This window comes from Ranitomeya imitator, chromosome 5, assembly GCF_032444005.1.
Source record: "Ranitomeya imitator isolate aRanImi1 chromosome 5, aRanImi1.pri, whole genome shotgun sequence".
Lineage (NCBI taxonomy): Eukaryota > Metazoa > Chordata > Amphibia > Anura > Dendrobatidae > Ranitomeya > Ranitomeya imitator.
In genome coordinates this window covers 664,285,862-664,307,448 of record NC_091286.1, presented here as the reverse complement: position 1 = coordinate 664,307,448, position 21,587 = coordinate 664,285,862, and the positions used below count along the sequence as shown (strand labels likewise).

General features: G+C 43.2%; 1 protein-coding gene across 1 annotated transcript in view; it reads left to right on the top strand.

Annotated features, from left to right (window-relative positions):
- The window catches only part of LOC138638719 (cytochrome P450 2K6-like), a 145,848-nt gene that overhangs the window by 26,225 nt on the left and 98,036 nt on the right, over nucleotides 1–21,587 (top strand). Inside the window, exon 4 of the mRNA XM_069728244.1 lies at nucleotides 612–761. Coding sequence (XP_069584345.1) covers nucleotides 612–761 — 150 coding nt within the window. The remainder of the gene's footprint in view (nucleotides 1–611; nucleotides 762–21,587) is intronic.

Below are 21,587 nucleotides of genomic sequence, written 5' to 3'. Positions count from 1 at the left end.
TGCTTGAGTAGGAGGGCCGACGGCCAGTCCAAGCATTGTGTTGCCATCCCCGTCTGAGTTATACAGCCATCTGACACTTCACATAGACTGGCAAATCTCTTGACTGCAAAATCAATTCACACCTACTCAACTAGATCTTTTCGGGCAGGTTGGTAAAAGAACATACATAATGATTTGTGGACTGATCAATTAGCATATTCTCATTTTATTTTGTTCTCATTTCTTGATCTTCTGTTTACTTTAAGTTCTTGTTCAATTGGTTAATATTACATGACATCATTTCCATATCTCCTCATACTTCCCAACTTCTGCCAAAAATGTAAAATTACTTACCAGAGAGAAAGGAAACATATTTTACTGTAGGGTAAAACATTGATTGGGTCTGTAAGAGATATAATATAGAAATGTTGCAAACCCTAAGTCACTCACATAGGACTCTCAATTCTAAATATTTTTCATTTTAAGTAGACACTGGTTTGTCAATTATTTTTCGACAAATTCAAAATTTTGCCTTTTGAGTCTTTAAAGTGTTATGAGTTAACCAGTAGATATAAAGTATTGTTTTCCATCTTGCTTCTGTCATCTTCCCTTCTTATATAATGTGTCCTCAGGAATTATTTTTGGTTCCAATGCTAACTGGAGAATAATGAGACGGTTTACTCTGTCAACACTACGAGATTTTGGAATGGGGAAGGAAACCATCGAAAACAAAATTTCTGAAGAAACAGATTTTTTGGTGCAAAAGTTCAGATCTTACAAAGGTTGGTGAATGTCTCCATTACACTTTGTGCATATCTTCAAGAAAAGAATTTACTATGTCATGAGCCCATCAGAGGAGATAATTCTGAATGTCTACAAAAATCAGAACCCTATTAGACTTGAGTGGTTATTAGAGATGAGCAATCTCTTGAAATTCATTTTGATCCAATTCACAGAGATTATGTTTGTTCCAAATTGAAACTATCACGATTGTTGTTAGGACAGCGAAAATAAAAATCTTTATCCTCTCCTTTCCTCACCTGTTCTGCCGCCTCTGCCAAAGCTTCAAACCTCTTTGCACCAGTCACAAAAGCCACTCCATTCCAGCGCCGAGGTCAATCTGATAACTGTAATTGGTCTTACATGGTCACAGGGTAAGTGTGAAGCGATGCACATCATGATATGAACATATGAAGTGGTAATGGAGACACCACCCATGGAAAAAAAGACTGACGTGAAAAAGAGGAGCGGGCAGAACAGGTGAAAGGGGATAAAGTCTTTAAGGCCATGTTCACACAGTGCGTTTTTTACCGCGGAACCGCGGCGGTTTTGCCGCTGCGGTTCCGCAGCTGTTTTCCATGCAGGGTACAGTACACTGTACCCTATGGAAAACAGGACACACTGTGCACATGGTCCGGAAATTGTAAAAAAAAAGCCGCGCTGAATAGCTCCCGGAAAAAAGAAGGAGCATGTCAATTCTTCTTCCTGAACCGCAGCGGTTCTGCACCCATAGACCTCCATTGTGAGGTCAAAATCGCAGTAAAACCCGCAGATCAAAAATATATCTGCGGGTTTTACTGCGATTTGATGTGCAGAACCGCTGCAGCAGGAAGTGCGGGGGAGCGGGCGGAAGTGCGTGGGCGGAGTGTGGCTGCCCCCCCGTGCTCCGATCCCGCCCCCCCGTGCTCCGATGCCCCCCCCCCGTGCTCCGATGCCCCCCCCCAGTGCTCCGATGCCCCCCCCGTGCCCTAATCTCCCCCCCTTATACTTACCCGGCGTCCCGGTGTCCGTCCGGCCGTCTTCTCCCTGGGCGCCGCCATCTTGCAAAATGGCGGGCGCATGCGCAGTGCGCCCGCCGAATCTGCCGGCCGGCAGATTCGCTCCAAAGTGCATTTTGATCACTGAGATATAACCTATCTCAGTGATCAAAATAAAAAAATAGTAAATGACACCCCCCCCACTTTGTCACCCCCATTGGTAGGGACAATAAAAAAATTAAGAATTTTTTTTTTTTTTTTCACTAAGGTTAGAATAGGGTTAGGGTTAGGGGTAGGGTTAGGGTTAGGGTTAGGGGTAGGGTTAGGGGTAGGGTTAGGGGTAGGGTTAGGGTTAGGGGTAGGGTTAGGGGTAGGGTTAGGTTTAGGGGTAGGGGTAGGGTTAGGGGTAGGGTTAGGGTTAGGGGTAGGGTTAGGGGTAGGGTTAGGGTTAGGGGTAGGGTTAGGGGTAGGGTTAGGGGTAGGGTTAGGGGTAGGGTTAGGGGTAGGGTTAGGGGTAGGGGTAGGGTTAGGGGTAGGGGTAGGGGTAGGGGTAGGGTTAGGGTATTTTCAGCCATTTTAGCCCTAAAAAGCTTCCTAGGAAACACACAGTAAAAAAAGGATAAAAAAACGCATCAAAAAACGCATCAAAAAACGCATCAAAAACGCAAACAAAAAAAAGGACCTGCGTTTTCTGTCCTGAAAAAAAAAGGATGGAAATCCTGAACGTGTGAACATACCCTAATAATTTTAACTTTTTCCTGATCCTCATAGAATCTAATCTTTTTTTTTGTATTCATATGTATCAAATCCCCAAATTGTCGGATTCTGGCATATCCACATTTTTGTGGAAATTCATAACCAATCATAATTCATATCACCTGTCATAAGCCTAAGGCTGTTTTTAACCCCTTTCTGACATTTGTCGTAATAATACTGTATGTTCCTGTGCTCTGGGTCTATCTGATCAAGGATGTATAATTACTGCATGGTGACCACCCGTGCACACGGGCTGTGCGTGGGCGATCACCGTCAGGTGTCAGCTGATTATGACAGCTGACATCGGCACCAAGTGCCAGGAGCTGACACACACAACTCCCGATGCTTTAACCCTCTGAATGCTGAGATCAAAAACATTTGCAGCATTCCGGGAGCTGGCAGAGAGCTGACAGCCCCTCTGACTTTGGATCAGAGACCTTGGGTCTCGATCCTTTCCATGGGGGCCCGTTGTCCTCATGATGACATCCGGGTCATCAAAGACAGTTTATACAGCATCGGGATAGTGCTGCATCGCCATGCTGTACGAGCGATTAGCCTGCAAAAAATGTTAGTCCCATATTGGGACAAAGGAAAAAAAGTAAAAAAAAAAAAAGTTAAAAATGATTTTAAAATAATTGTAACCCAAGAAGTATCGTTTCTCCTTGTGGAGAGTGACATGATAAGCATGTCGAGGTGAGGAGACTTAAAGCCGCAATGCTCCTCTGGGAAATATGCAAATTGTCTCTTCAGAAAGGAAGAGAACTAGAACTCTAGTGCCACCTATTGGAAGTAGAAATCCTAACAGTCAATGTCGACCCTTTACCGAGCCTTGTCACATGACTTAGGGTAATAGCCAAACCAGAATCTCAATTTTCACATTTGGCTATTATCCTAAGTCATGTGACAAGGCTCAGTAAAGGGTCAACATTGACTGTTAGGATTGCTACTTCCAATAGGTGGCACTAGAGTTCTAGTTCTCTTCCTCTCTGAAGAGACAATTTGAAAATAATTGTAAAAATATTAAAAAATATCAAAAATAATTAACAAAACCATATTGTATCTATAAATAAATATTTGTGTGAAAAAAATATCAACAATAAAAGTACACTTTTTTTGGTTTTGCCACATCCGGAACAACTCGATCTATCAAACTGTCCCACTACTTAATCCCTTTAGTAAACACGATAAAAAATAAATAAAAAACAAGCCAAGAAACAATGCTTTATCCTCATACTGCCAAATAAAAAGTGGAAAAAAAGGTGATCAAAAAGATGGATATAAATAAACATGATAACGCTGAAAACGTCATCTTAGCCCACAAAAATCAAACTGTCATACAGCTCCCTCAGCATAAAAATAAAATAATTATAGCTCTCAAAATAAAGTAATGCAAAAATAATTATTTTTTCTATCAAATAGTTTTTATTTTTTAAAAGCGCCAAAACATAAAAAAAATATATAAATGTGGTATCACTGTAATCGTACTGGCCCGAAGAATAAAGCTGGCTTATCAATTTTGCCACACGCGAAACAGCGTTATCTCCCCAAAAAATAAATTTGTGAATTGATGGTTTTTGTTCATTCTGCCTTGGAATAGAAAGCAATACAAAAAGTCATGATGTGCGAAAATGGTACCAATAAAAACAACAACATGTCTCGCAAAAAACAAGCCCTCACATGACTCTGTGGGCCAAAAAATATAGCTTTCAAAATGTAGTGAGGCAAAAACTATTTTTTTAAATAAAAAGAGTCTTTTAGTGACAGCAGCCAAACATAAAAACCCAATATTAATCCGGTATCGCTCTAATCGCACAGACCCGAAGAATAAAGTTGCCTAATTACTTATTCCGCATGAGGAACAGTGTAAAAAATAGGTAAAACCAATTCTTCACCTGCTGTTGATTTTTTCATTCTGCTACTCAAAGATCACAGTAAGGCTCGGTGCACATTTATCCTGAACCCTGCGCTGAGCGCATGCACCAGGATTTCCATGTAAATCTCTGAAATATGTGATTCAGACCAAACTTCTGACAAAAGATTCCCAATAATGAGGCAGATGAAGGCACTGTGCTGTTGGCCACAGTTTTTTGCACTTCTGAAAAGGACATCGCTGAACAGAGGCCAGACGGAGTCCACACAGTAATTCTGCTGCCTTATATAATGAATGTATCCCTCAGGGTTTCCTCTGAATTACGTCAGTCAGAGATTTAGATGGAAACCCCATATTAAGTGGTCAGCGTAGAGCGCCCGTTAAATGTGATCCCTAACATTATGTAAAATGTTTCCAATAAAAGCTTCAACTCAATCCACAAAAAAAGCAAGTCCCCACTCAGGTCTATCATCTGTTAATGGAAATATAAGGGGCTTACATGTTACTGGTAGTACAAAGGCTATGGAAAAGCAAAACGGTTCCATTCCCACCAAAAGAAATTCAGCAAATTCTGTGCTCCCACATCCAAGTACCCCTCTCCCTTCGGAGCCCCACGGAACACATAAACCACATCTATCATCCACGCTTGGCATTTCTGAAGCGATGAGAGCCTGCCTATCTTATGGGTGCATGTCTACAGAAGCACGGACTGGGCATTACGTACTGGTGGCTGCAATCTATTGGCCACTACAGCGTTCTGGTCACTACAATGGCAGTTTGCAATTTTCACTTTCTAACATTCATTGCTTAGTCGAAATTTCCCGAAAATACCCGGGTGATCTCCGAGTAATTGGATGTGCTAGGAGATTTAGTTTTTGTCGCCGTAGCTGTATGATTTGTGGCTGCTAGGTAGCAGCCTGAATACATGTGGGGAATTCCTAACAAACAGGCAATCCCCACATGTATTCAGGCTGGCTAGCAGTCGTAAATCATGCAGCTATGGTACAGAAACTAAATCACCGAGCAGATGCAAATACTTGGAGATCACCAACATGCCAAAAACAGTGTGTTTGCCAACCTTGTGAAGACTAAGGCTACTTTCACAGTAGCGTTTTTTTGAATACGTCGCAATGCGTCGTTTAGGGGAAAAAACGCATCCTGCAAAGTTGTTTGCAGGATGCGTTTTTGCCACATAGAGTAACATTACCGATGCATTGCGACGTATTGACACACGTCGCAACCGTCGTGCGACGGTTGCGCCGTGTTGTGGCGGACCGCCGGGAGCAAACAACGTTACATGTAACGTTTTTTGCTGCCGACGGACCGCTTTTTCCAACCGCGCATGCGTGGCCGGAACTCCGCCCCCACCTCCCCGCACCTCACAATGGGGCAGCGGATACGCCGGAAAAATGCATCTGCTGCCTCCATTGTGCGGCACATTCACCGCTAGCGTCGGAATCTCGGCCCGACGCATTGCAACGGGCCGAATCCGACGCTAGTGTGAAAGTAGCCTTACAAAAAAAGTTTGACCTCTGTCATTGCCAACAAAAGATATATTACAAAATATTGAGATAAACTTTTGTTAATGACCAAATACTTACTTCCCTCCATAAATTGCAAAATAAATCTTGCCAAATCAGACAAGTTGATTTTCTGGATTTTTTTTCTCATTTTGTCTCTCATAGTCATAGTCATAGTCTCAGAGTCAGCTACAGCAGCCCTAGGCAAAAATTATAACTGACTTTGCCTGCAGGAAGCAGCAGCAATAAACAGCAAACCTTAACCCAGACTGAGGCTGAGAAAGGTTAACCCCTACATGACCTGACTGGGAAAAAGGGAAAACATGACTCGAACCCTGGTCTGGATCATGACAATACCCTCAAGGAGGGGCGACCGGACCCCCAGGTTTCCCAGGATACCGTGCATGAAACGCCCGAACCAATCGATCAACATGAACAGATCACGCCGGAACCCAGGATCGATCCTCTAATGGACCAAATACTGCAGGGAACTGCGGACCATGCATAAATCCACAATTCGTCCCATCTCATACTCCATCTGCCCATCCACAGAAACTGGAGGTGAAGGGAATGGAGACCCATCAGAGAAAGATATGAATGACTTCAGGAGAGACTTATGGTCACACATTGGGGATCCGCAGCGACGGAGGTAGACGTAGGGGAAAGGCAACTGGATTGTCAACCTCAATAACCTCATAAGGACCTATAAACCTGGGAAGTAACTTTCAGATGAATGTTCTTGGTAGACAACCATACTTTATCTTCCACCAGGAACATGGGTCCTGTAAACCATCGCTTATCCACAAACTGTTTATGTTTGCCATGAGCCTCCCCAATGTCCCTCTGGACCTACCTCCATACCTCCCTCAGCCACTCAATGGCCAAGTCAGCCCCAGGATACCCCAAGTCGATCCTGGAAAACTCACCAAAATGCGGGTGAAAGCCATAATTAAAAAAGAACGGAGAGGTGCCCGTGGACTGATTAATATGATTATTAAAGGCAAACTCAGCCACTGGTAACAAAGAACACTAATCATCCTGCTGGGACATGGCAAGAAACTGCTAAATTTGTTCAAGATTGGTCCTCTTCGTCTGACCATTGGTTTCGGGATGATAGGCCGAAGAGAAGGCCAAACTAACACTTAACCTTTTACAAAAAGCCCTCCAGAACTTGGACACAAATTGCACCTCACTATCTGAAACAACATTCAAAGGCACACCATGCAATCACACCACGTGCTCAGCAAACAACCTAGAATGGGTTTCAGCATAAGGAAGTCCATCAAACTCCTGAAGCACCCTCAATCGGTACTGAATCGGGACAAAGAGCTTGTTGTCAGGCAATGACGGAGGAGCAAGAGACTGAGCCTCACGAATCTCCCACTCCAACTCTGAGGACACCACGGCCACGAACACCCCATGCTGAAGAATAGAGGAAGGAGGCTCAGGAGGCGATATCTGATCCAAGCTGTGAGATAAGTAATCCGCCTTGACATTCTTGGCACCAGGACAAAAGGTGATAGAACAATGAAAGCGTGAAAAAAAAATCGACCACCTTGCCTGTCTGGGAGTCAAATGTTTGTCCAATTCAATATAAGACAGATTCTTGTGGTCCGTAATCATCATGATCCAATGAACAGCTCCCTCGAAAAAGTGCCTCCATTCTTCAAAGACCAAATTGATAACTAAAAGCTCCTGTTTCCCAACATCGTAATTTCTGTCAGCAGGAGAGATTTTTTAGGAGAAGAAGACACAGGGTCTCAGGTTAGTCAAAGTGTCGAGTCCTTGGGAAACACCGCCCCAACCCCCACCTCCGATGCGTCCACCTCAACGATGAACGGTTTATATGGATCAGGCTGGACCAAAACAGGGGCAGACATGAAGCATTTCTTTAACAAAGCAAACAACTCCACAGCCAGAGCTGACCAGTTTTTGAGATAAGCCCCCTTATGAGTCAGATGAGGGGCTTGACCACCTGTGAAAACCCATTAATGAATTTCCTATAATAGTTTGCAAACCCCAAAAAATGTTGAAGACCCTTTAAGTCTCTGGGTTGTAACCAATCCACAATGGCGCGTACCTTCCCAGGGTCTATACGAAACCCTTGTCATACAGAATGAACCCCAGAAAGGACAATTCTTGGACAAAAAATGTGCATTCTTCATGTTTCGCAAAAAGCGAGTTCTCCCGTAACCTCTGGAGAACCGCACATAGATGATCCTTGTGAACTTGTTTGATGGATGAGAACACGAGGATATCATCTAAATACACCACCATAAAGCACCCAAGAAAATCAGAAAATACATGGTTAACAAAATTCTGAAAAACAGCTGACACATTGGTGAGACCAAAGGCATAACCAAATTTTCAACAAACCCTTCTGAAGTGAGAAATGCCGTTTTCCTCTCATCCCCCTCCCGAATATGGATTAGATTATATGCCCCCCTGAGGTCCAATTTAGAAAACCATTTGGCCCCCAACAAATGGTTGTATAAATCAAAGATGAGTGAGAGGGGGGTAGGTATTTCTCACTGTGATCTTATTTGATTGCCAAAAATCGAGGCACGGACGCAAACCACCATCTTTTTATTTACAAAAAAGAATCCAGACAGCACAGGAGAGACAGAGGGATGGATGTGGCCTTTGCTTAGGCTTTCAGAAATATTCTCTTTCATAACTGTTTGCTCCGGGCCAGAGAGATTGTGTGTATAGACAGGCCTTGGGCAATTTAGCACCCGGAATCAGATTGATAGTACAATCAAAAGGTGTGGTTGCAAGAACTCTGCCTCCTTTTCGGAAAAAACATCCTCAAAATCCTTTAGGTACTACAGAATATCTTCTAGATTAACAGATGACACAAGTACAGTGTAAGGCGACTTCTACTACAATCAGGACCCCATTTAACAATGTCCCGAGACTCCCAGTCTATCACAGTATTATGTAACTGTAACCAGGGAAACCCCAACACAAGTCCCACAGGCAGATTGTCCATAGTTAGCCTGAGTCATAGCCTCCTCCAATGAGCTGGGTGGTGTATGGAGAGCCAGGGCATCCTTCAGGTGATTCAATAGTCCTGACATCTCAGCTCAGAGTCATTCCAGGACACCTCAGTGGACTATCGACGAAACTCGGTGCAATACCATTCAGTCAAGAGCTTCCCCTGAAAGAGATACATGGTTGTGTCTTCTGCCATTCTGTCCTCGTCAGGCTCATCAAAAATAAGTCCTAAGGCCTCAAAGAACCTATTCACAGACACACATTCAGGGGCAGAAGCAGGTAAAGAGAAAGCCCATGATTAAGGTCCCTCCCGAAGTAAGGAAATTATTATCCCCACCCACTGACTCTCATCTTCAGAAGGTCAGGGTCTAAGAGAAAACAATAGCTTGTAACTCTCCTTGAACGTATGTCTCCTTTTCCCCGGAGAAGATATTTGGGAGCCTGACCATAAGTTCAGGAGAGTGCAATGAGACATGAACAGTATTAGAGTGGTTACAGAAAGACTGGGAAGAAAATCCCTGCACAGATTTTACCATGTCAGAAAGTTCCCTTTGTAGGTGGTTATGAGATGAGGCAAAGGCCCTATGTTCCACAGACAGATCCTGCATCATTTGTGTCAACCTATCCATTTGATCCGCCAATGTATGGAGTGAAGTTGCAGACAGAAAGATGGAAGTACCCCTTAGACAATTATATATAGATGCTGCTCCAATGTAGGTAGGTGCAGGCTCCACAAGATGGCAGTAGAGTGGAAACAGGACTGCACCTAAACTGAGCTGGCCTGCAGTGCAGCAATAAGGCTGGTTTCACATTTGCGGTTTTTTTTTTTGCATTTTTGCGGTAAAAAACGCAAAAAAAGCATGCGTTTTTTTTCCTATACTTAACATTAAAAACAGATGCGTTTTTTTGCATGCGTTTTGACGCGTTTTTGCAACGCATGCGTTTTTTCTCTGCATGCGTTTGGTTGCAGAAATGCAACATGTAGTCATTTTAGCAGCATTCTTTTGCCGCAAAAAAAGCATGTGTTTTTTTGCGGCAAAAAAACATATTGATGTCTATGTAAGCGCATGCGTTTTTAAGCACATGCGTTTGCATGCGTTTTTATAGAAAAACACAAGAATGCACACTTATAAGCCACCCCCCAACCCTAACCCTAACCCTAAAACACAAACTCTAACCCAAACTGTAACACAAACTCTAACACAAACTGTAACACAAACTGTAAAACAAACTCTAACACAAACTCTAGCACAAACTCTAACACAAACTCTAACACAAACTGTAATACAAACTCTAACACAAACTCTAACAAACTCTAACACAAACTGTAACACAAACTCTAACACAAACTCTAACACAAACTTTAACACAAACTCTAACACAAACTCTAACACAAACTGTAACACAAACCCTAACCCTAACCCTAAAACAAACCCTAACCCTAACCCAAACTCTAACCTTAACCCTAACCCTAGGGATCCTAACCCTAACCCTAACACAAACCCTAACCCTAACCCTAGGGATCCTAACCCTAACCCTAACACAAACTTTAACCCCAACCCTAACCCTAAAACACAAACTCTAACCCTAACCAAAACTCTAACCCAAACTCTAACCCAAACTCCAAAGCAAACTCTAACCCAAACTATAACCCAAACTCTAACACAAACTCTAACACAAACTCTAACCCAAACTCTAACACAAACTCTAACACAAACTCTAACACAAACCCTAACCCTAGGGATCCTAATCCTAACCCTAACCCTAGGGATCCTAACCCTAACTCTAACCCTAACACAAACTCTAACCCTAACCCTAACCCTAAAACACAAACTCTAACCCTAACCCAAACTCTAACCCAAACTGTAAAACAAACTCTAACCCAAACTCTAACCCAAACTCTAACACAAACTCTAACACAAACTCTAACACAAACCCTAACACAAACCCTAACCCAAACTGTAACCCAAACTCTAACACAAACTCTAACACAAACTCTGCAGATCAAAACGCAAGTGTGAAACCAGCCTAAGGCTACCACAAGTGGCAGCAGAATAGTCAAACAAGTTGGGTCAAGTCCTAGAATATAGCGCAGTACCAAAGAAATAAGCAAACTCACTTTTAGGGACAAGCAAGGGAATCAGCAATGGTAGGAAATGGATAAGACACAGACAAAAGTCAGAAGCAGGTAAGGATACAAGTTAAGTCAAAACCAGGGAGTCAGCACACTAAAGGGAAACACTGGGTCACGATGGAAATAGGGGAAAACAGAGACACGGGATCAGATAGCAAACATAGCAGGACCAATCAGAGCAATCAAAGTCAGCTACCGCAGCCCTAGGCAAAAACTATAACTGGCATCGCCTGCAGGAAGCAGCGGCAATAAATAGCAAACCTGAACCCAGACTGAGGCTGAGAAAGGTTAACACCTACATGACCAGACTGGGAAAAAGGGAAAAATGGACTCCAACCCCGGACTGGATCATGACAGAACCATAGAGGACTGGAGTAAGGTTTTCTTCTCTGATGAGTCTAATTTACAGCTTTTCTGAACATCTGGTTGTCTAATGGTCAGACAGAGACCTGAAGAGGTGTATAAGCCACAGTGTCTTGCACCCACTGTAAAATTTGGTGGATGATCAGTGATGATCTGGGGATGCTTCAGCAAGACTGGAATTGGCCAGGTTAATCTTTGCAAAGGATGTATCAATCAAGCGGCATACAAGGTTATTCTGGAAAAACAGTGGATGCCTTCTGCTCAAGCAATGTTCCCCAACTCTGAGGACTGGTTTTTCCAGCAGGACAATGCGCCATGCCACAGAGATAGGTCAATCAATGTGTGGATGAAGGACCACCACATCAAAACCCTGTCATGGCCAGCCCAGTCTCCGGACCTGAACCCCGTTGAAAACCTATGGAATGTAATCAAGAGGAACATGGATAGTCACAAGCCATTAAAGAAAGAAGTGCTTAAATTTTTGTGCCAGGAGTGGCATAAGGTCACCCAAAAGCAGTGTGAAAGACTGGTGAAAAGCATGCCAAGACGCATGAAAGCTGTGATTAAAAATCATGGTTATTCCACAAAATATTGATCTCTGAACTCTTCCTGAGGTAAAACATTAGTATTGTTTCTAAATGATTATGAACTTGTTTTCTTAGCATTATTTGAGGTCTGCAAGTGCTGCATTTTTTTGGTATTTTGACCATTTCTCATTTTCTCAAAATAAATACAAAATTTATTTCTTGGAAATTCAGTGACATGTTGTCAGTAGTTTATAGAATAAAACAGAAATTTACGTCTTACTCAAAAATGTACCTATAAAGAGAAAAATCACACAAACTAAAAATTTTGCAGTGCTCTCTTAGTTGTGGCCAGAGCTGTATATATATAACAGTTATTCAACATCTTCAACTCTCTCCTCCGTCCCCAGCACCTCCTCCCTCCCCACTCATCTCAGTTGAAGACTTTGTCTCATTTTTCAAGCAGAAGATTGAGAACATCAGAGACAGTTTTAGTTGACAACCCCCAGAGCCCTTCCTCTCAACTACCCAGCCATCCACCTCGAAAACCAACTTCTCTACCATTACAGAAGATCGACTCTCCACTCTACTCTGAAGATTGCATCTCACCACCTGTGCACTTGACCCAATCCCTTCCCACTTCATCCTAAATCTCGCCACAGTATTCATCCCAACTCTAACCCATCTCTTCAACCTATCACTAACAACTGGTGTTTTCCCCTCAAGCTTTAAACATGCCTCAATCACACCTATCCTCAAATAGCCCTCACTTGACCCATCCTCTGTATCTAGCAATCGCCCTATATCACTTCGCCCTTATGCCTCAAAACTACTGGAACAACACATCCATCTTGAACTGTCCTCCCATCTATCTTCCTGCTCCCTTTTCCACCATTTACAATCAGGCTTCCGGTCACACCACTCCACTGAAACTGCCCTAACTACGGTCACCAATGACCTATTAACCTCCAAGAGCAAGTGACACTACTCTATCCTTTTCCTCCTGGACCTGTCCTCTGCCTTTGACACAGTGGACCATTCCTTATTACTACAGACCCACTCGTCCCTTGGCATCACAGACTTGGCCCTATCTTGGATCTCGTCATACCTAACTGACCGAACATTCAGCGTCTCCCATTCACACACCACCTCCTCACCTCGCCCCCCATCTGTCGGATTCCCGCAAGGTTTAGTTCTAGGGCCCCTGCTCTTCTCCATTTACAATTTTGGCCTGGGACAGCTCATAGAATCTCACAATTTTCAGTATCATCTCTATGCTGCTGACACACAGATCTACATCTCTGGACCAGATATCACCACCTAACTAACCAGAATCCCTCAATGTCTATCTGCTATTTCATCCTTCTTCTCCGCTAGATTTCTAAAACTTAACATGGACAAAACAGAATTTATTGTCTTTCCCCAATCTCACGCAACCCCCCCAACGAACCTATCCATTACAGTAAACGGCTGCCCACTCTCCCCAGTCCCACAAGCTCGCTGTCTCGGGGTAATCCTTGACACTGATCTCTCCTTCAAACCACATATCCAAGCCCTTTCCACTTCCTGCCGCCTTCAACTCAAAAATATTTCACGGATCCGTACATTCCTAAACCAAGAATCTGCAAAAACCCTAGTCCATGCCCTCATCATCTCCCGCCTCGACTACTGTAACCTCCTGCTCTGTGGCCTCCCCTCTAACACTCTCGCACCCCTCCAATCTATTCTAAACTCTGCTGCCCGACTAACCCACCTGTCCCCCTGCTATTCCCTGGCCTCTCCCCTCTGTCAATCCCTTCACTGGTTCCCCATTGCCCAGAGACTCCAGTACAAAAGCCTAACCATGACATACAAAGCCATCCACAACCTGTCTCCTCCATACGTCTGTGACCTCATCTCCCGGTACTTTCCTGCACGCAACCTCCGATCCTCACAAGATCTCCTTCTCTACTCCCCTCTTATCTCCTCTTCCCACAATCGCATACAAGATTTCTTTCGTTCATCAACCCTACTCTGGACCTCTCTACCATAACATATCAGACTCTCACCTACCATCGAAACCTTCAAAGAGAACCTGAAGACCTACCTCTTCTGGCAAGCCTACAACCTGCAGTAACCACCGATCGACCAAACCACTGCACAACCAGCTCTATCCTCACCCATCCCTTGTAGATTGTGAGTCCCCGCGGGCAGGGTCCTCTCTCCTCCTGTACCAGTTGTGACTTGTATAGCTCAAGATTATTGTACCTGTTTTTAGTATGTATACCCCTCCTCACATGTAAAGCGCCATGGAATAAATGACGCTATAATAATAAATAATATATATATAAGCTATGCTACCCAGATTCGCCTGGGTTAATGACTGCTGTTAGCAAAATAGAATGTGTCAAAAAAAATTTATTCTGCTCACAGAAACCACAAAACAAAAAGATAGAAATGTAATTATTAACCCCTTCACGACATGCTCTGTAGTAGTATGGCGCATGTTGTGTTTCCCCGTTTGATGTAGGTTTCGGCGCTGAGCCCACATTAAAGTCGCGACATGTCAGCTGTTTTGTACAGCTGATATGTGCGCACAATAGCAGCACGTGGAATCACGATCCACCTGCCGCTATTAACTAGTTAAATGCCGCTGTCAAACGCTGACAGCGACATTTAACTACCGCTTCCGGCCGCGCAGCCGGAAATGCTCACATTGCCGACCCCGTCACATAATTGGGGGTCAGCGATGCGTCAGCATAGTAACCAGAGGTATCCTTGAGACCTCTATGGTTACTGATGCCGGCTTGCTGTGAGCACAACTCTGTGGTCGGCACTCATAGCAAGCCTGCAATTCAGCTACATATGAGCGATATGATGATCACTGCTATGTAGCAGAGCCAATCAGGCTATGCCAGCTTCCAGCTTCCCATGGAGGCTATTGAAGCATAGCAAAAGTTAAAAAAGATGTTTAAAAAATATAAAAACAAAAACAAAACATGCATCCAAAATAAAACAATAAAAAAACCATACACATATTTGGTATCGCCGCGTTCAGAATCGCCCGATGTATCAATAAAAAAAAAGCATTAACCTGATCGCTAAACAGCGTAGCGAGAAAAGAATTTGAAACGCCAGAATTACATTTTTTTGGTCGTCGCGACATTGCATTAAAATGCAATAACGGGCGATCAAAAGAACATATCTGCACAAAGGTGGTATCATTAAAAACGTCAGATCGGCACGCAAAAAATAAGCCATAACCTGACCTGAGATCCCAAAAAATGGAGACGCTACTGGTATCTGAAAATGGCGTAATTTTTTTTTTTAAAACAAAGTTTTGAATTTTTTTTCTCCACTTAGATAAAAAATAACCTAGACATGTTTGGTGTCTATGAACTCGTAATGACCTGGATAATCACAATGGCCGGTCAGTTTCAGCATTTAGTGAACCTACCAAAAAAGCCAAACAAAAAACCAGTGTGGTTCAAACAAAGAAATAAAAGTGGTGCTGCACAGCCTCACTCCTTTCAGCGAATCAATCGCGGTGAGTAGAAACAATCTGACTTCAGCGTTGGAGGTGCTCGCATGGAAACCAGATGCACATGTCATAAATAAGAAGAAGAATATGCGGCAGCACTCACCCAACTTCGTGTGGTCCAGTTCTTTATTTAAGACATGAAAAAATACAACTTCATGGCCCGAGGGAGTGCAGATAGGGGGGAGGTGAGCAGGGAACGACGACGGCCGTTTCGCGCTGATCCAAGCGCTTCTACGGGTCTGGTATCAGGGGAAGTGATGCCGTCTAAAGTAGGTGAGTGAGAGCAAGCCGCCCCCACCCCGCCACACGCCCCCAATCCCGATACCAAATAAAACAGGTGCATAACATACAAAACATTTAAATATATTAAAGACAACCTTCCTGAAACACAAACATGAAAGGAATCCGGAGTAAGTGCCATATCAAAAATATCTCCAACATAAGCGCATAATCCAGCCCAAAGGAATTTGACATAAATATGCAGAGAGACATTAAATACAATGAAGCATGCTATATAATCGTGCCGTGTGTCATCTAACTGCGGGACATGTTGCCCACTAAAAACGGGGAGAAAAAGAGAGAGAGGGGGGGGGGGGGGACGGGATATCATTGGAAAATACCAAACTATGCGAATTATAAAAAGACAGACATATCGATCCTGTCATTAAAGCCAGCAGGACCAGTGGCTCTCGTACGCATGATCCACCGCGCTTCTTCCCTTAATAAAAGTTTATGTAAATCCCCTGTAAATTCCATGCGTTCCCTGCTCACCTCCCCCCTATCTGCACTCCCTCAGGCCGTGAAGCTGTATTTTTTCATGTCTTAAATAAAGAACTGGACCACACGAAGTTGGGTGAGTGCTGCCGCATATTCTTCTTCTTATTTAAAAAACCAGTGTGGAATTGCACTTATTTTGCAATTTCACCACACTTGAAATTTTTTTCCTGTTTTCTAGTACAAGACATGGTAAAACCAAAAGTGTCGTTCAAAAGTACAACTCATCCCGCAAAAAAAAAGCCCTCTCATGGCCATATTGATGGAAAAATAAAAAGTTATGGCTCTGGGAAGGAGGGTAGGGAAAGACGAAAATGCAAAAATGAAAAAGGGCTGCGTCTTAAAGGGGTTAAAAGACAAAAACTAAGCTAATAGAAGCATTTCACAACATATATTTCAACACCATTGATATTCCACACAGATTTAACTAAATTGGCCAAGTAATGTGAAGTAATCTTCTACTACTTATTAAACGACATTCTTAGTTTTTTCTTCAGGTACAAAGGCGAACAGATTTTTGGCTGTTCTAACTCTTGAACAGTCCACATAAAGTTGACTATGAGAAAATCATGGAGATTGTAAATCGATTCCAACTACTGTCTTCACTCTACTCACAAAGTTCATTGGCCATTGAAGAAGCAACTCTTGTTTTCATGTCTGTAAGCCTCGCTTCCCTCTCCTCAGAAAGTTCATTTGCCCTTGAGGAAGCAGCTCTTGTTTTCATGTCTGCAAGCCTCCCTTCCCTCTCCTCAGAAAGTTCATTGGCCCTTGAGAAAGCAGCTCTTGTTCTGTTGTCTGCAAGCCTCGCTTCTCTCAGCTCTGAAAGTTCATTGGCTCTTGAAGAAGCAGCTGATGTTGTCATGTGTGTCAGCCTTGATTTTTGGTCTTAACTTTTTCACTGGCCCGTAATGCAGCTTTTCTTTTCGCATCAGCTGACATTCGTGCCATGGAATTCCTTTTCTTATGAGGCATTATTGTGGTAAAAATAGTCTGTAACTGTCAGTTTCTATATCCTCTCACATAGAGGTAATTTGACTGACATAAGCTTTTCCACCAACACAACCTGACATGCTATTACCTCACACAAGCTTTGTTATACTGAGAATGTCCTTTGTTGCCTATATTAACCAATCAGAGCTCAGATTAATTAACTGTAGCAAAATAGAAGCTGAGCTGTTTTTGGTTGCTATTGGAAGCCTGTTAAATCCCCAGCCAACTGGAAGCCCTCCCCCCTGGCAGTATATATAAGCTCACACATACACATAATAGACAAAACATGTGACTGACAGCTGCCATATTTCCTATATGGTACATTTGTTGCTCTTGTAGTTTGTCTGCTTATTAATCAGATTTTTATTTTTGAAGGATAATACCAGACTTGTGTGTGTTTTAGGGCGAGTTTCATGTGTCAAGTTGTGTGTGTTGAGTTGCATGTGGCTACATGCATGTAGCAACTTTTATGATATGAGTTTTGTGTGGCAACATGCGTGTAGCAACTTTTTGTGTGTCGAGTTGCATGTGACAGTTTAGTGTAGCAAGTTCTGTGCAGCAAGTTTTGCGCATCGCGAGTTTTGCGCGTGGCGAGTTTTATGTGTGGTGCGTTTTGAGTATGTGCAAGTTTTGTGTGAGGCAACTTTTGCATGTGTTGCAACTTTTGTGCATGTGGCAAATTTTCCGCGCGTGCAAGTTTTGCGTGTGGCGAGTTTTACATGTGGCGAATTTTGCACGTGACGAGTTTTGAGTGGCGACTTTTGTGTTTCGAATTTTTATGTGGCGAGGTTGGTGTATGTGTGGTGAAATGTGTGCTGAGGGTAATATGTGTTCAAGCACATGGTAGTGTGTGGCGCATTTTGTGTGTGTGTTCATATCCCCGTGTGTGGTGAATATCCCATGTCGGGGCCCCACCTTAGCAACTGTACGGTATATACTCTTTGGCACCATCGCTCTCATTCTTTAAGTCCCCCTTGTTCACATCTGGCAGCTGTCAATTTGCCTCCAACACTTTTCCTTTTACTTTTTCCCCATTATGCAGACAGGGGCAAAATTGTTTGGTGAGTTGGAACACGCGGGGTTAAAATTTCGACTCGCAACATAGCCTATGATGCTCTCGGGGTCCAGACGTGTGACTGTGCAAAATTTTGTGGCTGTAGCTACGACGGTGCAGATGCCAATCCCGGACATACACACATACATAGAACATACACACATTCAGCTTTATATATGATATATATATATATATATATATATATATATACATATACATATACTGTATATATATAAACACATCTATTCTATGTGTATATGTGTATTCTATCTTTTCTATTCTAGCCTATAAGTGTGATTTTACAGTAGCCGCATATGAATTGCAGCCTTTTCAATGGATATCAGTGCGTAAAAATCGGACAGCATTCGCATGGTGCCAGTGCTTCTATTACGGGATGCAAACTAATTTCTGATTGCAATCACAGCATGCTGCTATTTTTTCCAGCCCGATAGTGATCTGATACGTGTTGGAAAAAAGCACAGATGAATGCACAATCATAGATTAACATTAGTCTGAATTCAATCCAATTTTTTATTGGATTGAATATGTCCGATTTCATCGCAAGTGGGCATAAGCCCTAATGAGTATACTCACTCATCACATGTTCCCCAAGGGGTATAATTTCCAAAATGGAGTCACTTGAGTGGGAATTCTGCTCTACTAGGAATTAGGGGCTCTGTATATGGAGTCTGCAAACTGGTCTAGGAAAATCTGAGCTCCAGGAGGCAAATAGCGCTCTTTTCCTCTCGAGTCTCTCCGTATGACTAAGTAATACTGTACAGCCACATATGGGGTATTTCCACGTTCAGTAGAAATTGTGGGACAAATTTTGGTGCAAATTTTTACCCACTTCTTATGTGAAAATGTAAAATCTGGGGCTAAAACTAAATTTTGGTGGTAAAAATGTTATTTTTTTTCTTCACTGCCCTATGGTGTAAAATGATGTGACACACCCATGGTGTCAATATGATAACAGCACCCCTAGATAAATTCATTTATAGGTGTAGTTTGTAAAATGGGGTCACTTATGGGGGGTTCTGCTGTTCTGGCACCTCATGGGCTCTTGCAGTGGGTCATGGCACCTGCAAACCGTAACAGTAAAATCTGGCTTTCATTGCCTTCTGAGTTTTGCAATGTGCATGTAAAATGTTTCCCGATTACATGTAGTGTTTTGGCGCACTCAGGAAAAAATGAACCTCAGTTTGTTGTAAAAAAAAGTTCTATTAGTTCTATTTTAGTGGTAAAAAAAATGTACTTTATTCTTTCTTCACTAGAGTTGAGTGACTTTTACTTTTTTAGGATCGAGTCGGGTTTCGCGAAATCCGACTTTCTCAAAAGTCAGGTCGGGTGAAATCGGCCAATTATTGTGAAAAGTCGGGGGCCAACCGAAACACGAAACCCAATGCAAGTCCATGGGGAATCAAAGTCGGCAGTGAGTGGAGGACAGGAAAACACCTACAGTGCCCATTTTTATGCCAAAAACATCAATTCTTATTACTTAAGCTTGTCAATCTTAATTTACTTAATAATAATAGTCAATCATTGAAAACTTGGGGTCATTTGGCTAAAGTTGTGGGGAAGTAGAGCTGGCTCAAGATTTTCGTGGGCCCAGGAAGCGCGGAATACGTCACGGCGGTGGAGCAGGGAGAGGTAAGTATTTCAACTTTGTAAGTGCTGTGATCCTGAGCAAGCAGGGGGGGCCCCACTAGTTGGCACAGGCTCAGGGCCCCTCATAGTACGGCGGTGTGATTGACGGCAGGCGGCGCCTCCCACTGCCAGAGACACTTTTGCTTACTATGAGGGGCCCTGTGCCAGTGCCAACGAGTATCCCCCCACCTGATGAAGGAACCTGCACTTTCATCTGCACCTTCCTCTTTGTCCCCGTGTAAGGTGGTATAGTATGCGGGAAAGGGAACCTGACTTTCAGCAGGGTCAGATTCTGGCTGTGTAGAGTGCAAGGGGAATGTAGTGGTCTGGGTCAATGTACCAGCAGACTCATCTAGCAGTGGCTGGGCAATGGGCAGAATGAGGAGGAAACACAGATATATGCCCAAATAATAAAGTAGGCTAAATACAGTTCAAAATTGGTAACAGGACTAAACAGGCGGCATAGCTTTGTTCAGTGGAGGACAACTGTAATGAGTGGCGCAGATACAGTTAGTAGGCCCAAAATAAAAAAGTAGGCTAAATGCAGTTCAAAATTAGTAAGAGGAGTACACAGGCAGCATAGCTTTGTCCAGCGGAAGAGGACAACTGTAATGAGAGGCTCACACAGTTACTAGGCCCAAGTAAGTAAGTAGGCTAAATGCAGTTGAAAATTGGTAAGAGGAGTACACAGGCGGCATAGCTTTGTTCAGCGGAGGACAACTGTTATGAGAGGCTCACACAGTTACTAGGCCCAAATAAGTAAGTAGGCTAAATGCAGTTCAAAATTGCTAAATTGGTAAAAGGAGTACACAGGTGGCATTGCTTTGTTCAGTGGAGGACAACTGTAATAAGTGGCTCAGACAGACTGAGTAGGCCTAAAATAAAAAAGTAGTCTAAATGCAGTTCAAAATTGGTAAGAGGAGTAGACAGGCGGCATAGCTTTTTTCAGCGGAGGAGGACAACTGTTATGAGAGGCTCACACAGTAATGAGGGGCAGACACAGTTAGTAGGCCCAAATAAGAAAGTAGGCTAAATGCAGTTCAAATTTGCTAACAGGACTAAACTGGCGGCATTGCTTTGTTCAGTGGAGGACAACTGTTATGAGAGGCTCACACAGTTACTAGGCCCTAGTAAGTAAGTAGGCTAAATGCAGTTCACAATTGCTAACAGGACTAAACTGGCTGCATTGCTTTGTTCAGCGGAGGACAACTGTAATGAGGGGCAGACACAGTTAGTAGGCCCAAATAAGAAAGTAGGCTAAATGCAGTTCAAAATTGATAACAGGACTAAACTGGCGGCATTGCTTTGTTCAGCAGAGGACAACTGTAATGAGGGGCAGACACAGTTAGTAGGCCCAAATAAGAAAGTAGGCTAAATGCAGTTCAAAATTGCTAACAGGACTAAACTGGTGGCATTGCTTTGTTCAGCAGAGGACAACTGTAATGAGGGGCAGACACAGTTAGTAGGCCCAAATAAGAAAGTAGGCTAAATGCAGTTCACAATTGCTAACAGGACTAAACTGGCGGCATTGCTTTGTTCAGCGGAGGACAACTGTAAGGAGTGGCTGACACAGTTACTAGGCCCAAATAAGTAAGTAGGCTAAATGCAGTTCAAAATTGCTAACAGGACTAAACTGGCGGCATTGCTTTGTTCAGCAGAGGACAACTGTAATGAGGGGCAGACACAGTTAGTAGGCGCAAAT